Consider the following 23,070-nt stretch of genomic DNA (forward strand, 5'->3'; position numbering starts at 1 on the left):
ATTAAGATTTTTAAAAAAAATCAAGTCTAGTAATTGTCAAAATGGTTGACATTACAAAATGGCTGACATTACAAAGTGGCAGGCCAGTCATAGTACAAGTAAAACATAAGCACCAAATATAGTAAGGCATCCTTTAATTCGCATGTGAAAGGGTGGATGTGATTTTGCATGTAAGAAAATATTACTGAAGTGGTGGCCATATGCAAATGCAAGTCATTATCCCTTTAACAGAAAAAAGACCATATATTTATACAACATTAGCTAACTCGCGCCCACATCAATGTTCAATTTATTTAAAAAGATTATGAAATCATTTCAACTTAACACCATCAAAAATTGTGGACAGTCGTAAGCTGGCAACCCATAACCAGTTTGGGAGAGGCAACTAGTAACGTGATAAATTTCTCAAAGATCTGTAGAGGCACTGCAGTCTGTTTCTGGATTACACACAGAGATAAATGGTGCATGGATGAAAAGATGAGCATATCGAGTTTGTCACTTAACATCCAAGAATTAACATTTAAAATAGGCTGCAAGATACTAATGGAAATAACTTTAAAAATGCGCAAGAATTTCAGCAAGTGTTAACGTAAATGCAATATGGTCCCAACAGGACCAATAGCAGGACTATGACATCACGAATGGTGTGAGAAGTGGGTCTGGTAGGAAGCCCTGTTATCATTGTAAAGGGAATCGCTTGGCACAGTTGTGGCAGTTTAGAGCAACAAACTGTTTCCAGTTGTAGAAATTGAGGTCACACATTATGCAAAGCCAAACAGAGTACAGCAAGCCTAAACAATGTCATTCAAGCAATGTCCCAATGGATTGAAAATTATAGTCAATGAGGGAGGTTTACACCACAATGAGGTGAGCGAACAATGCAAGTAGTACATTTTACACAGGCACATATATCATGAGGCGGGTTAAAATGAAAAAGAGGGATATGAAAATTAGAGTAAAAATTAATGCTCAAGGTATCAGCATTTTTACACAACTGCAGACTGCTTGGTCCATTGTGAGAAGGGATACTTATAACCAGAGGTTTAAAGCAACCATTAGCTGGAAGCACATTAAAATTAACAACATACATTGGCATCTTGTTCTGAAGTGTAGATGATTGCTATGTAATGACTTCCTAGTCCAAGTATTGTTAACAAACTCCTTTGCTCAGTTTGGTCAAAAAACAGCTGTGACTAGCAAGTATTAATAGCATATTTTCCTTCAGCCCCCTCAGTTACTGGTTTCATCTTACCTTTCGATAGCCTGGGGAACTCAGGAAATCCAAAGTAAAGGCAGAAGTCCCATGTGAACACTGCTATAATTGACTTACAAAATTGACAACCTATTTCTCCCAAAGGGAAACTCCTACACAATCTAACGTGCGGGAAATGAAATTGGGGGCTGGAGCTGAATTTGCGGTCTGTTCCCATTTTAACAAAATTTAATGCAACCATTGGGGGTGGGAGCGGTTATCTTTCAGTTTAAAGTTTCCACTGTTACGTATCAGGTGGAATAAAAGACAGCAATAGGCTGGTAAAGATTTAAAACGAACCTAACTTGGCTGGTAACCATATCATTTAAACAGACCAGAAAGGTGCCTTAACTACCCAGAAGTGTCTACCCAAGATTTAGGGGGCAGGGCTTCAGGTTTGTTACAACTTTCCAGATGAAAATTGTGCTTCATCACTTCAGAACTTTAATACTTGTTTGGATATTGTGAACCAAGTGTCAGATGTTGTGTTGCTTTCATGACAAATTAATCTTGCTGATGCCTCCCATTCAAAATTCACAAATTTAAGACCCAGTGCCCGAGTGAGATACTAGAGGAAACTAGCAACCATAAACCCTAACATTGCAAGGATTCAGTGCTCTACCCCTATGTAATGTTCAGGCTGACACCTCCCAAATTTGCCCATCTTTTCCTGAACTATTTGTTTAAATCGTCCAAGCAGGTTTCCTAACCTACAATGGTACAAAAGCTGCCCTTAAAGTCACAAATAGAATTCTATTTGATTGTGACAATCAACCTCTCCTGTCTGCAGTGTTTATGTATTGACTACACCAAACCCCTCAAAGTGCCTCTCCTATTGCTCAGCTGGGTGGGACTGTGCTCATATGGTTCTATTCTCATCCTTTCAGTCATATGCAGAGAATCACCTGCAATTACTTCTCTTCCCACTCCCCCTCTACTACCTCTGGTGCCCCCCAACAATTTATCCTTGGCGTCCTCCTACTGCCTATCTACATGCTAGCCTTTGATTAGATGAAATATCATTCATCTGAAACATCAACTCTTGCACTCTCCACAGATGCTGTCTGACCTGTTCAGCACCTCCAACATCTGCAGATATTTTGCTTTACATCTGGAAGACAAAACAGCCCATTTCACTGTTATGTTCAACTAACCCAGCTGCGCCTCACTACCAACCTGCAATACTTCCATTGTCTCCAACGTGTCAAGGGTGCTTGCCTGACATCCAGTAACAGATGAACAAAAATTCTTCCAGATAAATATTGCAAATGTCCAAAGTCACTGTTTTTGGCTCCCACCTTGCCACCTTATCTCTCTTGTAGGCAATTGTTGGAGACTGAACCAGACATCTTCCATCTTGGGTGTCATATTGACCTCGAAGTGAACTCTCAATCACACATCCACATCACCAAGATGTTTACTTCCACTGTCCTCACGTTGTCCCACTCAAATCCAACCCTGTCTCAGCTCACCTCACCTACTGCCAAAACCTATCTCAACTTGGTTATTCCAATTCATTTCTGGACAGCCCCCAATCTTCATTCCTTCATGATTTAAACTCATCCAAGATTCTGCTTCCTTCATCTTATCTCAATTCAAGTTTACCTATTAGCTCTGCACTCACTGATCTACATAGACTTTTGGTTAAACGAAAGCATGGCTTTAAGATGTTCATCTTTGTTTTCAAATCATTCCATGGTTGGATCTTTGTTCTAGAAAACCCCATACATAGTTGGATGCAGGGAGTCAACCAGAAAACTGCATTTTTGTTACCCAAAGCCTATGGAGAAAGACAGCCCACACTGTGCCAAATAATGACTTCATTGCTGTTTGAAATGACTTTTTATTTACCTACATTTTGCTTCTTTGAGAAATCTTGAGTACAAAAACAATTTCACAGTAGCACTTTGATACACATTTGAATTTTATAAAAATTAAGTTAATGCTGAACCTACTGCTGAGAGTTAGCCTAAAGGTCAAGTCTACAGCTATCCGAGACCTCAATAGAAAGAAACATTAGTCTTCCTACTCATTTTTGTTCTCTCCCCTTGGTCAGCTGTGATTTCACAATCATACACGATTTAATAGTGCCTCACCCATTTGATCATTATGAGCTATGAGCTACTTAATTTCAAAAATTGTACTACAAATAGTAATTAAAAAGGCAAATAGAATATTGGACTTGGATGTACAGGTAATTAGTCAGATCCTATCTGGGAACATTGCATTCAATTTTGGGCATAGGATTTCAGAAGGGTGGGCACAACAGCACAGATTCACCAGAATGATGTTTGGGCATAGAGTTAAATAACGAGAAAGTTGCATTACCTGGGATTTCATTTCCATGAGTCAAGAAGATTGAAGGATAATCTGATTTGAGGTAGTTAAAACAGTAACTAAAATATCAATAAATTTTAATAAGGTGGATAGGGAAGGAATTGAAAACAAGAATGGACCATCTTATTAGAGTTAGGGTGTTCAGGAAGAAAATCAGGGAGCATTTTTCCCATACTGTGAGCAATCAAAATGTGTAATTCTCTTCTCTATGCCACTGTATCCACTCCAAAAAAGCTGTGGATAGAGTCAACTGAAATTAGATAAGGCAAGGGTGTCAAGTGATAAGAATTGAGGCATGGATAAGTTATAACCTAAATGAATAATGGACATGTTACAAGAACTGAAAGATCTCTTCCTGTCCCTGTGACCTGTTTCATAGCACTAGAGTCAGGGGTGCAAACTTTGGTGGTTGACACTTTAGCTTTGTAGTGGTTATTTTAACTGATGTTCCATGGTGCAAGTCCACAACAACTGCATGGGATAGTGTTAGGCTGGAAAAGAATGAGGTCTTTGGGAAATGATGAGTGCAATCTAAAAGTTGTTAAAACCTAATTAACATTGAGAAAATTGAAAAGATCCAGAATGATTAAATATTTGCCCAAAGATTGAAAGGCTGATACTTTATCCCACTATTAAACCTGTTTGCCATACCATTCTGCCAAATAAAACTAGCTTAAAATTATTTCATCATTGAATACACTGGAGGCAGATTTTGATTTCTTAAACATCTTCTCAAGAATGGCTTAAACAGAGCCTATAATGGTGGTGAATTAAAACAAAATTAAGTATAGGTATCATTAACACTATGAAATGTTAACCAAAACCTTTGTGTATGCTCTGCTGAATTTCCTATATCAGATCATCGAACAATATACTTCTGTCCAAACTGAAGTAGCTCAATAGGAAGCTTCTACTGTGTACAATCTTTCTAAAACTGGTCTCCCATTCTGTGATTCTGCAGATAATTAATTTTAGTAATCCAAACTTAAACAACTATGGGTTATGCTCTGCTCTACTGTTGGCAGGGTAATGAAATAACAACCAGCTGCTTTGACTTTCTACAACTCAGTCAACACCAATCCTTTTGCTGCTAGTAAGGCATATACACTTTTTCCTGGATTTATAACTTCCTCGCATTTCCTGACAAACAAATCAAACAAAACCATGAGTTGTTTCAGCAGCAAGTTACACTATTTCTCCCTGTTCACCTTTCCTTCTATATTTACAAAGTTTCTCACACTGACTACATCCTCACAATGTGTCACGGTCATCCTTCATGACTTATCTCCCTAGGCTTCACTTCCTCTGGCATCAAAACAAATCATTTGTTATTCTTTGACCTTCATTTTATAAAATAAAATTGACAAAGGTAGTCAAATAAGGACATTCCATTGCAGGAATTCAATTTGAATACATAATTTATATAAGTTGAGTCCATGAGAAATGGGCTAGAAAACTGAGTAAGCTATTAATTAAAAAAAAACAGATTTACTATCAAAGAGGTTAGTTTCTATTTAATGCACTAGTTTTGTCTGCTGAAGTGGAAGAAACTAATTTGGGCATTACTGTAAATGGTACTTATAGCCATCAAAGACAAATCAAGAGCTGACGAAGACCAAGATGAAAAAAAATTGATTTCTAGTGGAAGACTAACATTTGATTACTAGAGTTTATTTTCTCCCCCCAATAACTCTAATAATGGCGGATATTGAAAAAGCCCACACTAGTTGGACTCTCCTTCACTGTCACTGTGACCAGATTGGCAGTCACATCAGTGACAAACACATGCTCGATCAAGCTGCGAGTGGGTTTCCAGTCTTGGTTTGTCTGGACGGAAATGGATGGGTTTGCAGCCATGCTGGAAAATGAAGAGTCATGGTCCGAGTCTGAACTCATCGTCTCCTCACCTGTGCTCAGTTCTGTTGGCACGCTGCCACTCTGTTTGGATGTGTCAGATGAAACATCCTTTTTGTCACTGTCTCTGATTCGGTTATCAGAATGATGGACTGCAGTGTCCGTCACCTCCTTATCTTCTTTCATCTGATTCTCCTTCTCGACCCCATTTCCACTGCTCTCACATGATGCCTGGCTATTGGCAGTCTGTGAACTTAGAAGTTTGTTAGAAACAACATGAGAGTTCAATTCAGCTGAGTTCCTGGAAATCACAAACGACAAATTGTTTATGTTGTTCTTTGAAGTCAAACCTGATGAATTCACTCCTGGACTAGGCACATTCTTGGAATTCAACCCCATCTTATTGGTACTCTGCAGGTTTAAGGCATGAAGGTTTAATCCTGAATTGTTAGTGTTCTGAGAATTTGAAGTCGGCAAATTACGACCTAGGGTGCTTGAGCTTTGACTGTTCAGACTTTGAGAATTTGTTCCTGGATTAGCTGAACTACAAACACTAGAATTGGTCTTCATTGTTCCAGGAATATTCAAACTCTTTGAGTCGGATTCAGATTTGCACAACTCATTTGAGCTTTTAGTATTTCCGGGATTTTTAACTAATCCAACCTTATTTTTCTCATTTGCTCCTTGTGGATTTAACACTGGTGTATTTACAGACTGCTGTTCACAGGCAGATTTAGTCAGTGCCATTGAACTGGCAGAAAGTATGCTGGAAGAATGCTGACCTAATCCTGCACGATTTGCAGTTTGTGAAGCTGCCCTTTGATTACTGGCTTTTGATGAATTGAAGATGCTTGAATTTAACATTCCACCAGTGGTGCTCGGAGATTCCCCCATGTTACTCTTCTCTGATCTGGAGTTATTTTCACTTACAGGTCCGTCTGGTTTACTTAGTTTTTCTTTTGATGATTCATCTGTTCCAGAGTCACCACTTGTATCATTCCCAGGTGTTTTTAAAGCTTTTCCTGGTTTAATTTTTATGTTCTTCCGAAGTTCACTCCGAATTACTTTGCTGGTGCGTTTCTTTTTGCCAGAGTCTTTCAGATCTGCTTTACTATGGACGACTTCTGTCTGTGCCCGTTTCGGAGGGATGCGGTCCAAATCTTCCCGACGATCGTTGCTCTGGGATGCAGACTGGGTCTGGTCATCACTTTCCTCTTCCTCCTCCTCATCATCTGTATCTTCCTCATCATCTTCAGAAGAACTGCTCGATTTTGATGAAAGAGGAGTTTCTTGTTCCTGTGCAAAGTAAACAGGAAAACAAGAAGTCTGTCACTGGAAAATTTCATACAAGACAAAAAAAATCTCAAAAATAATAAATCCTGAAAAATCAAGCAAAACCAGGAATTATTGCAAGCATTTGAGAAATCAGATAGCAGCCATAAAGGGAATGGGTAAATTGGGTTCTCCATGAAAACATTCTGATAAAGAATTTGAACATGAAAAAAAGTATCTGTCCAACCTGTTGAATATTTCTAGCATTTGTCATTTTTGTTTCTTTGAAGATACATTGATTACTGCTGCAGGAATGCTACTGAATGCAATGATTTTACTTCAAACATCAAAAGTATATGACAAAGGCAATTTACTACAATAACAAAGTTTACTTCCAATTCTCCAGTGGGCCATGCATATCTGCACCATTTATGGATTTAGCCAAGTGTTGAACATTGCACAAGAATTGTGGACATCATTAATGCTAGTTCTGGAGACTAAATGTCTTATCCACTCTTTGCATTCAGTCAAAACCACACCAATTTACCAGTTGCAGGGTATAGTAATTAATTTTGGGATGAAGTTTTCAGACATACATTGGGGGTAATGTAACCTCACTCACTGGCACAACACATCTGGCAATCACCTACTTCTAGACTGAAAAATCATTCCTCGAAAATATTATGAGAACAAATCAGGATTCCCAGTTGTGGCTTATGCCACTCAGTATAGAGTTGCCCTCCCAACTTTTGACCTCTCGAAGTGCAACACCACACACTTGGCTGGATTAAACTCCAGCTGCTATTTCTCTGCCTATATCTACAAATGATCTTCATCTTGCTGTATCCTTTGACAACTTTCTTCATTATCCACAACTCCACCAATTTTTGTGCCATCTGCAAACTTACTAATCAGCCCATTACATTTTCATCCAAGTTTAATCCATGAACATAACAAAAATTCATAACTATCAAAAATCATGAACACTACTACCAAAATAGAAATTTACAAACCTAACACAGATTAAATACATTTCACTTATTAACTAAACACATTTACATTAACTCAATTGGTTAAAAAATGGTAAATAAATTGAACCACACCTCCCTCAGAACAGTCCCTCTCCATTGAAACGAATTGATTGCTGAACCTGCATCAGATCTAATGCACTATAGGTTCCCTGCTCAGATTTCTCAGCTTAATTGCCGGGAGACTGCAGGAAAGCTGGTCTGCTACTGGACTCCATGAGGAGTCAAGTAATAAAGTGAAGTTGGAATGACGATGGCGAGTTCCTCTCAAGAAGTTCAAGACATCTGCATTTGCTTGAATGGCTCTCAGAAGTGAATCTGATTATCAGTCTGGCTCATACCACACAAAAAAGTTGTGCACCATTGTGTTAGAGATAGACAATTTAGAAAACCTTGAGAAAAAATAGCAAAGTACAGGATTTTTGTTTTGAAAAAGGTAATGTACAGTAGCCATTATATTTAGAAATAAGGTAAAATGAAGTTACCATAACACTCAAAAGGAAAGAAAGGAGGGAGAGAGAAAAAGTAGACTGTGATTTACATTAATTTATCCCCGTCACTCCGCTAATCCCACTGTACTAGCGGCCAGGTTACCCTCCTCACAACACTGATGCTTATCTGCCAAACTGCAGCCAGGCACCAACTTGGAGGGTGAGCATAAAGCTGTACATTAATGAGATCTGATCCTCTACTGATGGTGCCTGGGTGGGCAGCCCACCCACTCCACTGCCAGCTGAGCAACAGCTAAAATGCAGTCATTTATAATGCATTTTGTCATGCAGCTGTTAAAGATTTCTCTTTGATTTGCATCATCTTGTCCAAGTTATCTGAGCAAAAGAAATGCTAAGTCACCCAAAGTTGCTGTCTAGGAGTGTCTCTACTAGAAGTTAGTTACAGAGAGATATTGGCAGATGTGAAGGCATGGGTTTTCTATTTCATTACTCCACTGGGAAATAATGTGCAACACTGAAATACTGGAGAGAAAAGCTTTAAATTTAAAGAGGAGTGCTTTTTAAAACTCTCTTCCCATACTAACATTAGCCAAAAAGCCCTTGTTTTTCCAAATTCAACAACTAAGCATTCACAACTAGGAATTAAGAAATCACTCTTAGAATGTTAGTAAAACAATGCAAAAACCATCAAGTCAAGTAAGTACTTGGCTTTTTGTTTACATAAAACAAATCATTCTTCAGACAGTGAGGGGGTGAGTTTTAACATGTAGGTGCATTCACAGATGATTTAACTTTCTTGTAAAGCTAAGCAGCTACCGAGATTGATTGTCTGGATCGTGCATTAGATGTTACCAACTCCTGTGAGGTACCAGCTGTGTTAAATCAAGGTCTGTAATAATACAGTAGACAGCATCTCTGATGGAAGGGCCAGGTTTTAAATTCCTGCTGTCACATTCCTGAGACCAAATAATTTTGACATTCTTTTTGTAGTCTCTTTTTTTAAACTTTAGAAGTTTTGGGGGTAGTCTATACAACTTTGGTATTTGCAGAACATCAACAGAGTAGTCTGTAATTTTCACACCAGGAAAAGAAAGTTCAGTTAAGCTGAGAATGGCAATCATGATCCATCTGCCATAATTGTCAAAGCTGTAATAATTAATATTAATCACTTTCCCTTTTCCCCATACTTCCTTTGTGATTTTTTATTCCAGTTTCTTTGAGTTCTCTCGTTGTAGATGGGGTTAATTCCAAAACCCATTTTAATAATTTTAACTCAGAAGTAGAAGGTGAAGAATATCTTTCACTTGGAAAATCTATTTAAAAAGTGGAGGCATTTGTGCAAAGGTCCTTGATAGCACAGTCATCTTGTGCTATGAAGCAGATTTGGAAGGCAGATGTACCACATAATTGGAGTTCCCCATATCAGATATGTCAGCAAGGTGACACTTTAAGAGAATGATCAGAAGCCATATCCAGCAATTCAAGTTCCTGAGAAATGTTTTTTTCTTAGTCTTTGAATCATGTCTGCTGGTGGGTCTCTATCACAATTGCTGCATTAACATCCAACCTCCACACCAATTCGCGTCAACAGGTGCAATGATAGCTTACAGTGTGTAATTTCAAATCAACTATTTCAGTGCTTCATTCCAAACATACAGTTTGAAGCAACTTGATGCGAGTATGAATAAACATAGTTTCTCCTTAAGGACAGAAGGTGAAAGGCTGGACCCAACTTCTGTAACTGAGAATGATTTTATGCTCAAAATTTATATGTATTAGAATGCATTTTCAGGAGAAATTACACTGGTTTTACTGGGAGAAGTCAATGTGATTTGTTTTTTTTTCTGATCTTTAAATAGACTGTTTAGTGAATTTACTTTGTTTGTACAAAAGACTATTTTCTGGCAGTCACAAACAGCACTGACCCCACCTCTAATTCATTGGCTGACAGTGCTGGTAATGAACACTATCTTTTAATCTTATGGAACAATCTAGTTCTTCAATGGAATCTTTTCATAAGATGGTGACTTTTACTTTTCTCAAGTGTTGCTTAAAAGAAAAGGTGAAGGGAGTGGGAGGGGAAACAGAGGCTTAAAAGCATATCATCTTAGTCTATTTTTTAATCTGTAAAGCTTCAAGTGAGTTTGACAGAGTTTATACCTTCACAACTGTTACCACTTCTTGGACAATAATTGGTATATATACTGAACGTGTTTGGCAGCAAATTTTCTTGATGAAAGATAAAAATGTTGCACTATTGTCCCAATTCACACAAGCAGAAGGGAAGTTGAATTGGCTTCATTGTGGATTTTCCCATCCAACAGTATTCCAAGCGCTTGATCCAGGTAGTATTTTATACACAAGTAGTAAAAATAATATGCCATGAGGTCCATTTGTTAGAACTGCACTTGACTATTTAAGTTTGATGAGATTTTTCCCTCCAGGTCAATTGGGTCCAGAAATGGTACGGTGCCCTCTACAGGATAGCTTGACTTATCTTAACGATGAAGCAATAACTCACATCATCAACCTCAACCCTGTAAACTGAAGAATTATTTGTGAATTGAGCAGAATCTAAGTGAGACAGTGGAAGCTAGAGTAGGGAATCGGGGTCAAAACAGAGAGAGAAAATGCATAAAGGAAAGAAGGAATGAGTTTAGAGAGTGGGAAAGAGAAAAAAACTTTATCAAAAAATTAAAGTCTCCAAGAAACAACTAAAAGCTGAAAAGCTATTGATATGTTTAAAAAAAAGTTGATTTTCAACACTGTGTGGCCAAAAACTGCAAATAAGTGGGTGTCACAATAATCAGGCTGTTATAAAGGGAACCATGAATTCAAACTGACAACTCTAACTCTTTAATGCAATGTATTTGAAGTTGGGTGCCACATAGCACAATGTCTATTCACAATGCCTAAGGCAGAACCACATATCTCAGACAGGAACTTCTGGATTTTTGTGCTTAATTAAATCGGGAAGTTGTTATATGTACAGAAGTAAAAGTGAATGCTGTTAAAGCACTGTTCCAGACAATCAATTGAGTTGGGCAGCATGATTCTGCAACTAAAAATGTTACCAAGAAAATAATATTTTTCATTCCCATACATGCTAATATATTGATTAATTACATTATACATCAAAAATATCAATGTAGTCCAAATCTTGTTGGGAAATGCCAACAGTTCAGTACTCCCACTAGCAATAGAAAATTCAGAAGTCTGCATTAATACTAAAGGTGCAAACTTACAAGCTGAACTGCATCAGCAATGCTCAGTGCTGGCACAAAATGTGGCCTGATGGTTCTACTTTGACCTCCAAGATAGTGATAAAAATGAATATAAAAAAATTATCTAATGCAATGCAGTTGATGACAGAACACAAAAGAAGGCCATATAAACCATGTTGTTTGTATCAGCTCTTAAAGACCTATCATTTCCTTCATTCTTTTCATGCACTACTGCATATTTTCCTCCCTTTGATTCCACCACCTTTTCAGGCAGCACACGCAACATCATAGAACAATTACTTCATAAAGCTGGTTTCTGAAAGTTATTTTTAATCTGTGTCTGTTATACATCATTACACTAAGAATAATGTATGCTTGTTTTAGAAAGGTTATTAAATTTGTCCTGCTATCTTCAAAGATTTTTAAACATAATCCCATCTCTCTACTCTGGAACCATTTAGCTTTTTTATGCCAGTCCTCATTGTTCCTCACAAAGTGCACAACTTCATATTTTTCTGTGTTGAATTCAATTTGCCATGTATATTTTCCCTTCCAAATGTTAAAATAATGAAAAAAATCTGTAAGAGTACTGCACTCACAATGGGATTGTCATGGTTGCTCTTTGAGCTTATTTTGCGCAGTTATAAAGAATATCTGATCAAAACTGTTTTATTTATCTGTTAAGGAGATAAATTTGAAAACATAACATATAGATAGCTACAGTCATGATACAGCCCCTTGAAATTGCTCAACCATTCTATAAGATCATGGCTGATCCCTTCCCTCAAGTCCACTTTCCTACCTATACTTAAGGCTGAGAACAATAGATTTTTTGAATACTAGTATTCAAAAATCTATTGACTTCAGCCTTGAATATATCCAATGACTGAATATTCACAGTAGAAAATTTGCAGCCCTCTACATTAAGAACTTCTCCTGATCTTAGTCTTAAATGCCTGTCCACCAATCCTGAGACTCCACCTCCTTATTCTGGATTTTCTAGTCTGAGGAAACAACATCTCAACATCTCCTGGTTCGTCCCTCTTAGAATCTTGAATGTCTCAACAAGACCATCTCTCAGATCTCCTAAACTACACTGAATATAGGCCAATCTTACTCAATTTCTCTTCTGAAAACAAGCCCCTTATCTCAGGAAACAATTAAGTGAGTGAATGTGCATTTTAAATAAGTGAGCATTACTATTCCTTTTAAATGATTCAATGAACCAGGTGTGGCTCATTGCTGAATTAATTAAAATGTAACCAGGAAATTCTAGTTATCATCTGAAAGTAGGACCATGGAAAAATTGTCATTAAATATTTATTAGAAAGCTCTTTACAAACCAGGACAGGATCTAAAATTGGTATTGGTTGCTATTAAATACTTATCATTTACCTGCCTAACAGATAACATTGTAATCCTTCAAATTAAATTAAAACAAAGTTTTTTATCCAATCTTACAATACAGATTTTATGTGATGCTCAATGGTTTCTTTGTAATAATTCCTTCTGCAGAATTGAAATAAAAATTGCCTCAGATGTTGATGATGTTTCCAATCTATGTAGTGCCCACCAATCACGGAAGGCCTAGAGGACACAACATGCTCTCCTTCCAGGGATACTCATACACAAACATAGTCCTGCAAGAGGGGTAGTCTTTGGATCACCACCTTGGCTTATTAAGGCCACCATGCCCAAGACAAAGTCCCCCAATCTTTTTGCACAACCTGCCTTTGGCAGTCCAACATGGAGTCCAAAGATCCGGAGCATGGGGCTCTAGTGCAGTCGGAAGTTCTTTCAGGTGATATAAGTGGGGTTGCAACCATTCCTTATAACGATAATGTCTTAAGCTAATTTAAGCACCAGTCCTACTGAAATCAACACAAAACTAAAGCCAACCCTACCACATGTTTTCGGGGCCTGCCTCTGGGCCTCTTGCCTCGTTTACGATTTTGTAGTTCTTTCTCTTGTTGGCTGCAATAAACAAAAATAATTTAAAAAATTCCATTGTTATTCCCAGTGCAACCAAATATTCATGTTATTATTCATCACCAGTGTGCTGCTCATGCATGAAATAATGCACTAGCAAGTTCCCCATCTCAGCTGCGTCACAGATCAAGTGAGCTGAATTGAAATAGATGCTTGGGTGGACAACCGAGTTTCTCTACTTCACAGTGGATGTGAGTGGACATCAGGATTGGCAGAAGGTATCAGTCATCCTCACAGCTCCACTGTGTAGAAGAGGAAATAGGGTCAAGGAAAAAGGAGACAATAACAGAAAGTGACAGTAACATTCAAACATCTTTACCTCCTTTGAAAAGCTAGCAGGAGTCGTGGATCAAGAATATTTTCTTCGGGCTCCCAGCTGTTATGTCTGTCAGAAAAGCAAAATAGAGCGTCTCATTAATAAGGAAAATCAAAATAGGAGGTTGTACTTTATCCAATTAAAATAATGAATGTAATGCTTACATGCAAATTCACTGATTTACTGACCATTTCTGCCATAATAATGATCTAATAAATCATTCTTACTTATCTAAGATTACCCATTAAACAAAAGGTTACTTCTTGCCGGACCAGCCCACTGCCCAAAGTCACCGTAACACACACAAACACGCACACAGGGCCAGTCCCACGAGTACTTCACATCCTTGGGATGCATGAAAAGGTCCCAAATAGTGCAGTGGGGAAGAATCCACCTGCCTGCCATGTCCCACCATGTCCCATTCCTTGTCCCTTCAACCCCAAAGTGCACTTTAATAGAAGCTAAAGGTTTTATGTCTTCAACGTTAAAAACAATTAAACTAAATGATTTTCCAAATGTCATTAATTAAAAAACAGAACATTAAACGAAAGTAAAATAATTATAAAATAAACATCATCCCCTCTGCCTCCTGACCTGCAAGCCTACCATCCCCACTGAAATCACCAAGATGTTAGATTCTATGCCAGGTCTGACTCCAGCAAAGGCACACAGTGACAGGTGCAGCACCATATGTCATTGAGCAAGTCTTGGACCTTAGCATTTAGCAGTGCATATGTGGAAGTCAAGACTTGAAGTTTCAACGGCTGCAAGCTGGCGGCTCCAAAAGGAACTGCCAACTCCAGCTAACACGGTTTGCCATTGACAAAACTATCAAATGCACCTTTGACCTAGATCAAAGTGGACCAAAACCACAAGTCTATAAAAGCATTAGGTCCTCATCCCAGCACTGTGCTATTATTTTAAATAGCTGTTAAATTTGTTATTATACTGGATTATCATTCAATAAATTTCTCATCCATGTTGCTACTGAACTGGCACTATTTGCAGTCCAGACCCATGACTGGAGAATTACATCTACAGAGTTTTACATGGACCTCTGATAGTAGTGTTCAACAGTCTAACATTTTACTGCATTGTCAGTTTGTCAACTAAAATGCAAACCAGTACATCACTCCCAAAGTCAATACCCATGAGCATGCAAGACATCACTGAAAATTAGTAAAAACTTACTTTTCATGCAAAGTAGTAAGCCATTTAGTCCCTATGCCTGTTCTACCATTCAATAAGATCATGGCTGTTCATTGACCTCAGTGACTTTCCTGCATGATCCTCATATTTCTTTATTCCCTTAATATCTAAAAATCAATCACTATCTTGAATATGCTCAGAAAATAATCTCCACAGCCCTCTTCAGTAGAGAATTACAAAGATTCCCCATTTCTGTATGAAGAAATTTCATCAGTCAAGAGTGGTCAACCCATTATCTTGAGAATGTGGCCCTTGGCTCTGGACACCCATTCATAGTGTATGATGGAGAAGCACATTCACTGCAGTTATCTTGTTCAATATCCATTTCACTTGTTGTATACTGCCACGAGAACTTAAATGTAATGCAATCCAAGTTATGCACTGTCTCTATTACATCAAAATCTCCTAGAAGGAGAATTAGGGCATTGAGCAGAAAACAGGCAGCATGACCAAAAGCTTTTTCAAGAAGCTGAATTTTAGAAGAATTTTGCTGGGAAGCCAAGAGATTTAGGGAGAAACTTCCAGAGACTGAACATGAAGATTCCATGAATCTTATAGAAAATGATTCAGAATAGGTTAAGGGAGATGCAGAACTCCAACAGATTGCAGTGAAGCAAGGCAAGGGCATCGAGGATTTAAGGATAATGCTGTTAAATTTGAAGAATGACTGGACCTGGAGTCAACATAGCTCAGCAAGAACAGGCAATAGATAAGTGAGATAGTATGGGATATGATATGTGCACCAGTGTTTTGGTACCAAATTTATGGAAAACAGGTCAGCAAGACATTGAAATAGTCAAGTCTGGAGGTAACAAAAATACTAATGAGGGTTTCAGCATTAGATAAATGCAGGTAGTGATATCATAAAGGTGAAGGCAGGTACTGATATTATAAAGGTAAAAACATGTAGCCTTTGCAATGGGCAGCCATCTGGAGTTGAATGAATTAATCCGAAGTTGCAAAATTGATGAAATTAATTAATTCATTTAATAATTAATAATAAAATCATTTAATAATGGAATTTTAATCCTAGTCAAAAATATTTCAATAGACACTTACAAATAATGTAGATTTTGAAGTCATTTTTCAAAAAAGTTAATTAAATATTATATTCCAGTCTGTATAACAATTATTCCCCAACTGATCACTTGTATTCTATTTCAAATATTGAACGTATTTTTAAACAGATTTTAACAATGAAAAATCATAGAAAACTGAAAACATAAGTGAGTATTGACAAAAATTACAGTAAGGCAGAAGAGGTAATTCAAAAATTAACATGCCACAATAATAACTGAGGCATCCTTATTTCATATTGCAATAAAAACTCTCAATTTAAATACATTAATCAGAAATACAAATTTACACAGAAAGCAGTCTTATTCAGTGCTTATGCAATATTTTCAGAAATAAAATAATGAACGTAACATCACATCTTGATGCCAGTCTTTCAATTAAACTGCAGGCACTAGGACCCTGTGTCATTGTACTGCATCCATTAAATTGCCCAACTGAAGCCTCAGGCTTTTCCTGCAGAGCTGTACCAGCAACTATTTGAGATGCGGTAAGCCTGACCAGCCTGATGAGGTGACTGTTTAGTGTGTGCGGGAAATATTTATTTTCTTTCCTGTTTGGCTGGAATGGAATGAAGGGTGAAGGAGAAGGCTTCAGGAGAATGCAACAAAGTAACCTTCAGCACTGCACCAGTCTGGGTAAGAAAAAACAAACTGCAGATTCAAGTTGAAATGAAGGTTGACTATTAGGAAATTATAGAGTTCAGAAGCAGAAACAGGAACGTCAGACAATAAGATGAGAAAATAAGGAAGCTAGAAAAGAAATAAAGGGGAAGTAGAGAAAAGAAATAAGGAAAGCAAAATAAAATGAGGAATCAATATGAATGGAAACAAGGAAAAATAACTTTGGTTAAATATAGATTTATTCAGATCTGTCACTCTATTTTGATTCCTGTATTTGCAATTTTTAAAAAAATATTTTGCACAGTGTACTGTTTATTTTCCCAGATCTCTGCACTCCAATTGTTCCAAGAGGATAAATCAATTTTTCTCCAATGGTACAGGCAACATCAGAACTTGAGGAGAATGTTCAAACATAAAAATGTATTTGTTATGCTGCGTGGAAGGTTATCATTATCAAACTGTGTCATGCTCAACTTGTATGTACTCAGGATGTCTTAAGCACTTCATAGCTAATGAATTACTTCTGTAGTATAGTTCACAGCTGATAAGTACAACTCTAGTTTATATACAGAAGTTCTCATAAATAGGAGATGAAAAATGAACATTCATTCATCTTTGAAGGTATTTTTTTTGAGGCATAAATGTGACAGAACTGACTAAATACTGGCCAGACCAGTGAGAGAATTCTACTGCCCTTTATCAACCAACATCATGAGATCCTATTTGTTTATTTCTACAGACAGAAACAAACTTGGTTTAATGCAATATCTAAAAAAAACAAGTCCTTTGAAAAATCAGTACCACACTTAAATCAAAGAAAATGGTAAATGTAAATCTGTTGCTTTGCTATTTGTTCACCCAGTTAAGTTGTGGCAGTTTTGAGTGAAATGTTTGAGTTGGCTTCCCATACACACTGACATTGGGAACAAAGGCCTCAGTACCAGTCACAGCAGATATTCCCTGCCATCAACCGATTTAGAGGAAGGCACAATGCACAAGCTTGTTAAGACTTTAAATCTGTGGAAGTAGTATTCCCAGTAATTAGCTTAAACTAGAGTTTATAGAATATTATTCATTTTTGATGATAATGGGATAGAACAGAATTTAACTGTGGAGATCCAACCAAGGAAAAGACAGAAATTAAGGGGTACAGGAAATGGTTGAAGCAGTGAGGCTTTGAGAACTCCTCAGCTGGATTTTACCTGCAGTTCACATTCTGTGCTGCAAGCATCATGATCTGAGATGATGAATCATTGTGACAGCCTGCTTAGTGTGGGAAGGAGGCTCAGATTCCCAGACATCATAGTACATAATGGAAGGAAGTCCAGAATATAAAAAGGCCCTTATAGAGTCAACTCAAAGTCATTGAGCCAAATCATGGTTTGAGCCATTCAAACCAAGTTAATTTCTGGACTCTTGTGCACAGGTTGCAAGTCAGGAACTCTCTGACAGGTTCAGAGGGTCAAATATATCACTCCGTTCTGTCACTGGATTCCACCTAAAATCCAATGATAGGGGGCCAGTTTTGCAGGGATTTCCCAGAGTTACACTGGGGAAACTGCCACTCAGGCTCCGCGTAAGGCAAGCCCGGAGCAGGATCTGAAACCCCAATGATTCCAATAGGTTCAGGGCCTGCAAATTTGGAGGGCAAAGTCATTTTTTAAAATAACTGTGTCTATTTAATGTTTTGAAGTATTTGTGCTTTGAGTTTTTAATTATTAAAACTTTTTAAAAGTTAATTTATTTCACGTTTTTAAATGCATTTGTCAGTTATACCAAAATATTGTTAAAATTAGTGATAGTATACAAAGCTCTATCTTGTGCTGGGCCACTTTGGGAATAGAGCCTTCATATTGCAACACCTGTGGCTCAATCACCATTCAGATCATGCTGCTGGACACAAGGACAAGGACATCCAGCAGATAAGCCCTCCACATCCAGGCTAGGTAAGTGAGGGTGTGCTGGGGCTGCAGTAACTCAGAGCAGAAGGCCCAGCCCAGCATAAATGTAAATATAAGAAAGTGCCACAGCATACATAAATTCCACTTCTTCACAGCAGTCACAATAATTGTAATTATAAATCCATGCATGACACACTTTCACATTGCACAGCAATTGATGCTCAACAGCCTAGTACACTTTTACTGCCAGTGACAAAACTGTGAAACATTTGTCTTTGCAAGGCACATCTCTCCCCACAATATGCATGGGAATAATGCATTGAATCGGTACTTCCTAACCAGACCAATGGGTCTACCGTTTCTATCCAATAGATTAATGCCCTGTAGTTTTTCTGTAAGCTGCAACATTATTTTTTCCGTGAACACCTTAATGCTTCCCTAGGCCATTATATTGTGAAAAACATGTAAAAAGGTGTTTAGGAGGCACTAACTGTGACAGGTGTGATGCTAATTTTCTTGAGTATAACACCTCTTTTGATTTACTGGGAACTGATCTGGGGGGGGATGTTGGATTGTGACATTCAAGTCCCAAGGTCTTTATCATCCCCACAATCGTCAAACAGAATTAAACACAATAGTGACTTCACGCATAAGCAGAATGGGTGAACCTCTTGCAACAATTTAACTAGTCAAGTGCTACAGATTTACAAATCATGGCAGAGTTTTGAAGTAAAAACAAAACAATGTCTTTAAAAAACATAGGTTGCACCTTCAACCTGTTAATGTTTGTTCATGCATCACATTTGTGTACATAAAGAACAGTAATATTTGGGGAATTTTAAAGGAGTTAATTTCTTTTCTTTCTCCTGGTGTATATTTAAAATGCCATGATGGATAATGGTTCTTTGTCATATTCTGTTAATAATAAAAGTTACAAAAAGATTGTAGATAAATATTAGGGTGATTTGTTTGTCCCAGGTCCTTCAATGTGATCAGAAAAATGTTCCTACAGGTTTAGGAAAGGAAAAAATGTTCTATTTTTGTTCAATGTTGAACACACTAAGCTTCCAATGAGATCACTGGTCAACAAGCTTCTACCTCAAGATTACTAGTGAGTAAATAGAATGCAAATTTTAGCTCTGTAACTTTTAGATAGTTGGGCTGTAATAAAACTCATTTTCAAAACAAAGAATTGCCCCTTAGCAAATACCTTAGAAAGATTATGACTGTCATTTTTCACTCATTATAGAACTCTTATTCCCTAAACAAAAGAAACTGTCTTAACAGAAATGATATAGTGTTAATGATTTAGATTTGAAACTGTTCTTTTGAGTAGGAAAGGCATGCAGAAAACCACAAAGGATTATGTAGAGGAAGAGAAGAGAGGAACTCTTAAGGAATTGGAGATGGAAGATAATGTTACTTGCAGGTTATTAAGTGGCTGATAGGAAGTAGCTGCAGGTTAGTTAATAAGTGGAATGTTTCAGCCAGAATTCCATGTCTGTTGCATCTTATAACTGCGACATAAATAGGATAGTTTACACTAGTTCTCAAACTAAGCCATTATTGTTCTGCTTCAATTAGATGGCATGCAGCTCTGTTGCAGCACAGTCTGAGCTCCTGCATTAATTCTACCCCTTCCACCTCCAGTTGTGTCTCTTTTGATTTGATTTGATTTTGGATCACAACTTCACACTCACATCAAGCCAAAGATTTTAGTAAACAAACTCTATTACAGTTTTCAACAGCTCCAATCAAATGCACTGCATTCTTTCTTCTACAAGTCCAGTAACTCCATAAAAGCTGAGTAAAGACAATATTGTAACCAGTTTACTTGGTCCTGTATGACTTATTTTTGTAGGAGTCAGATGGAAAGGAAGTAAAATGGAAGGAACAAACAGTTTGTTATTTTAAAGCCACCAGATAACATCAAAACAAAAGAGGCTGGTTGGTATCAAACTGCATCAGTGTTTGTTTTGCTTCTTTTTTTTACATCACCCAATGAGAGTATGATCACAGCATAATTTAGAAAATGAAGTAAAAGTTTGAAATAATACCCAGAACTAATGCATTAAGCAATCTGAAGGCATGATGATACAAAAAAAACAACCAGCATGAATAATTTGATGTGCTACACCAACAAACAAAAAACCCTATCCTATTCAGAACAGAATATTTGTATAAGACATCCACTATGCTTAGGTTTTGTATTTTAGCCTAATTACTTTCTTACTTTTATAGGCATCAAAATACTTCCATCATCATTGGAAAGATGCAAAATGTTGTATGAACCAAGTAAAACAAATATTGATGAGGTGGTCAACAAAACAACAAATAATGTAAAAAGAATCTGTACAACTATATTACCTAATTAACAAAAGTGAAAGTCAGTCATAATTTCAAGTCACAAAATCATAAAGTTACAAAATGAAGTTCCAAACATCCAAGAAAGATATAGAATGCATGGAAAACTATTAGAGGAAGAAAACTCATTTAAAAAATCCTAGATACATTAAAACAAAAGGTAATCCAAATTAACAATTAAAGATCAAAAGGCTGGAAAAGCAACCAAGGCAAAGACAACACGTTGGAGCCTGCAAAACAAAGTGCAGGCAAACCCAAACACTACACGTTTTTTAATCAACAGAAGTGATGAGAAGAAATAAGATGTAGGGAAATAGAGAGAAAAAGAGGAAACAAAGGAGGAAGCCCTGAGCCCAGCCCGATGCTGGAGTTGGAAGCACGCTGCTCCTGTTGTATTGTTAAACCTGATGCCACTCACTTGGAAGACCATCCTCTCCACTTCACCAAGTACTCCAGCTTCCCCTGTGAAATAAACAACAACAAATCAATTTTCACGCGAAGCTGCGAATGAAACCCCGAACAAAATCGTGAGCCTGTTTTCCGAACTCCTTTTCCCCCCAACCTTTCTCAGTCTTTTCCTTAGAATGCATTCCGCTGCGAAAACTTGCTCTCCCACAGCGCTCAGCTCCTCCATCCTTACACCGCTTCTCTCCGCTTCCCCCCCCCCCTCCCCGTCACTCCGGCCCCAGGGCGGTGACGTCACCCACAGCACCAACTGACCAATCGGGTTTCTCCTAGACCGACCGTTGCTAGGCACAGGTCAGCGGTCGCCAAGTGAATGGAGAACGTTCAGAAAGGAGGCATCAGATTAACCCTTTCAGCACTGCAAGCTCTGCAATCAATCAAAAGCGAGCAGACAAAGGATAAACACTCGAAACACCATAACTTCCAAAAGAGTTATAATTGCTTTACGGAGCGGGACAAGACGTTCTTTGGTGCCATTCGATATAAAATGAACCCAAGTGTTTCACGATAGTCACTTATCCAGACTTCCTCAACTTAATTAACTCAACGCGAACGAACAAAAACATCCCGCCGTCGCTGCCCCGTTAAATCCCCCTGACCAACATATTTCCTTCAGTTAAAATCAAATGTTTTCAAAGTTTTCTTGTAATCTTTGTATAAGTGTGAGAGACTTGTCCCAATCACCTACAAATTTAGAGTTTTGACAATACTGTTTTTTCCCTAAACATAAGCAAGCTTTTCTTTAAAAATTAGCTTAACCGCGGGAGGAATTTGCTTCAGCTGACAATATTAAATATTAATGTCGCAAATTTACTCATTTGGACGCGCATCAAAATAATTGCGGAAGACATTATATTGTTAACCAGCATGGGAACAAAGCCATTCTGTTATTGGGTTGCCACTTTACAGCAGGTGTTTGACTCTTTTTACTGGCTTTATTCACTGATAACGTTTTTTTGTTTATTTTGCTCGTACGCCCCAAAAGATCCAAATATCTTAACATTTTCAAAAATCCCCCCTCAATTTCTCCACCAAGGAGGTCTGACCTACTGTGCCACCGAGTCCACGCTGATCTGCAGTGACTATCAACCGAGATTCACGATCAGGAATAGCGAATGAATGTTATAACTGTCTTCAACTTAAATGCCACAGGTACCTTCCAGGAATCTACAGCGAGTGCATTAAGAGACAGATATTGTCATAAACTTGTTTGGCTTTTTGACAACAACTCCTTACTTTCGGCACAATTAAACAATGACAGAAAGCAAGCTAAATTAAAAGTGAGTTTATATAACCCGCTTATACATTTCTAGTTGTGTCCAGCTGTTGTTTGTTCGACTTTTGTGCATTCAGGCATACTGTACGAACCGCCCACAATTTAGGCGGAAACTTCAGTGCAATATCGAGGGGTTCCTGGATTAAGACATGCTATCCATCGATTGATTAAACCAATCTTAATTCCTTTAACGCCTTCAACTCTCCTCAGACTTTCTGACATTAGACTTACTCGTCTCGATCACTCCAATGTTTTTGCTCATCTCGTTCTTCGCTTGCGTAAATTTCAGTTTGTCCAGGGCTCTGCTACACATATCTTCTCACACTCAACTGCACATGCCCATCAACCTTTTTCTCTGGCTTCCTGTTCACCATCATCTTAAATTCGAATTTCCATCCTTCTCTACAATTGAATTACTTTTTCTTCCCGCATGC

General features: G+C 37.8%; 1 protein-coding gene across 1 annotated transcript; it reads right to left on the reverse strand.

Annotated features, from left to right (window-relative positions):
* Positions 1-2,241: 2,241 nt before the first annotated feature.
* Positions 2,242-21,549, reverse strand: cbx2 (chromobox homolog 2 (Drosophila Pc class)). Its single transcript, XM_052032726.1, has 5 exons — positions 21,458-21,549; positions 21,314-21,357; positions 13,728-13,793; positions 13,324-13,393; positions 2,242-6,739 (listed from the first exon to the last, which is right to left on the reverse strand). Exons 1-5 carry the CDS (start codon positions 21,527-21,529, stop codon positions 5,282-5,284), a joined length of 1,710 nt encoding a protein of 569 aa, XP_051888686.1. The 5' UTR covers positions 21,530-21,549; the 3' UTR covers positions 2,242-5,281.
* Positions 21,550-23,070: the final 1,521 nt, after the last annotated feature.

Source organism: Pristis pectinata, chromosome 18, assembly GCF_009764475.1.
Source record: "Pristis pectinata isolate sPriPec2 chromosome 18, sPriPec2.1.pri, whole genome shotgun sequence".
In the NCBI taxonomy this organism is placed as follows: Eukaryota; Metazoa; Chordata; class Chondrichthyes; order Rhinopristiformes; family Pristidae; genus Pristis; species Pristis pectinata.

Bases quoted from the DNA above. Each gene is read 5' to 3' on its own strand.
- cbx2 (XM_052032726.1), bottom strand. From the start codon at position 21,529: ATGGAGGAGCTGAGCGCTGTGGGAGAGCAAGTTTTCGCAGCGGAATGC. The intron at 21,358-21,457 runs GTTGGGGGGAAA...TTTATTTCACAG, and splicing joins TAAGGAAAAGACTGAGAAAG to GGGAAGCTGGAGTACTTGGT. The intron at 13,394-13,727 runs GTAAAGATGTTT...TGTTTATTGCAG, and splicing joins CTGCTAGCTTTTCAAAGGAG to CCAACAAGAGAAAGAACTAC.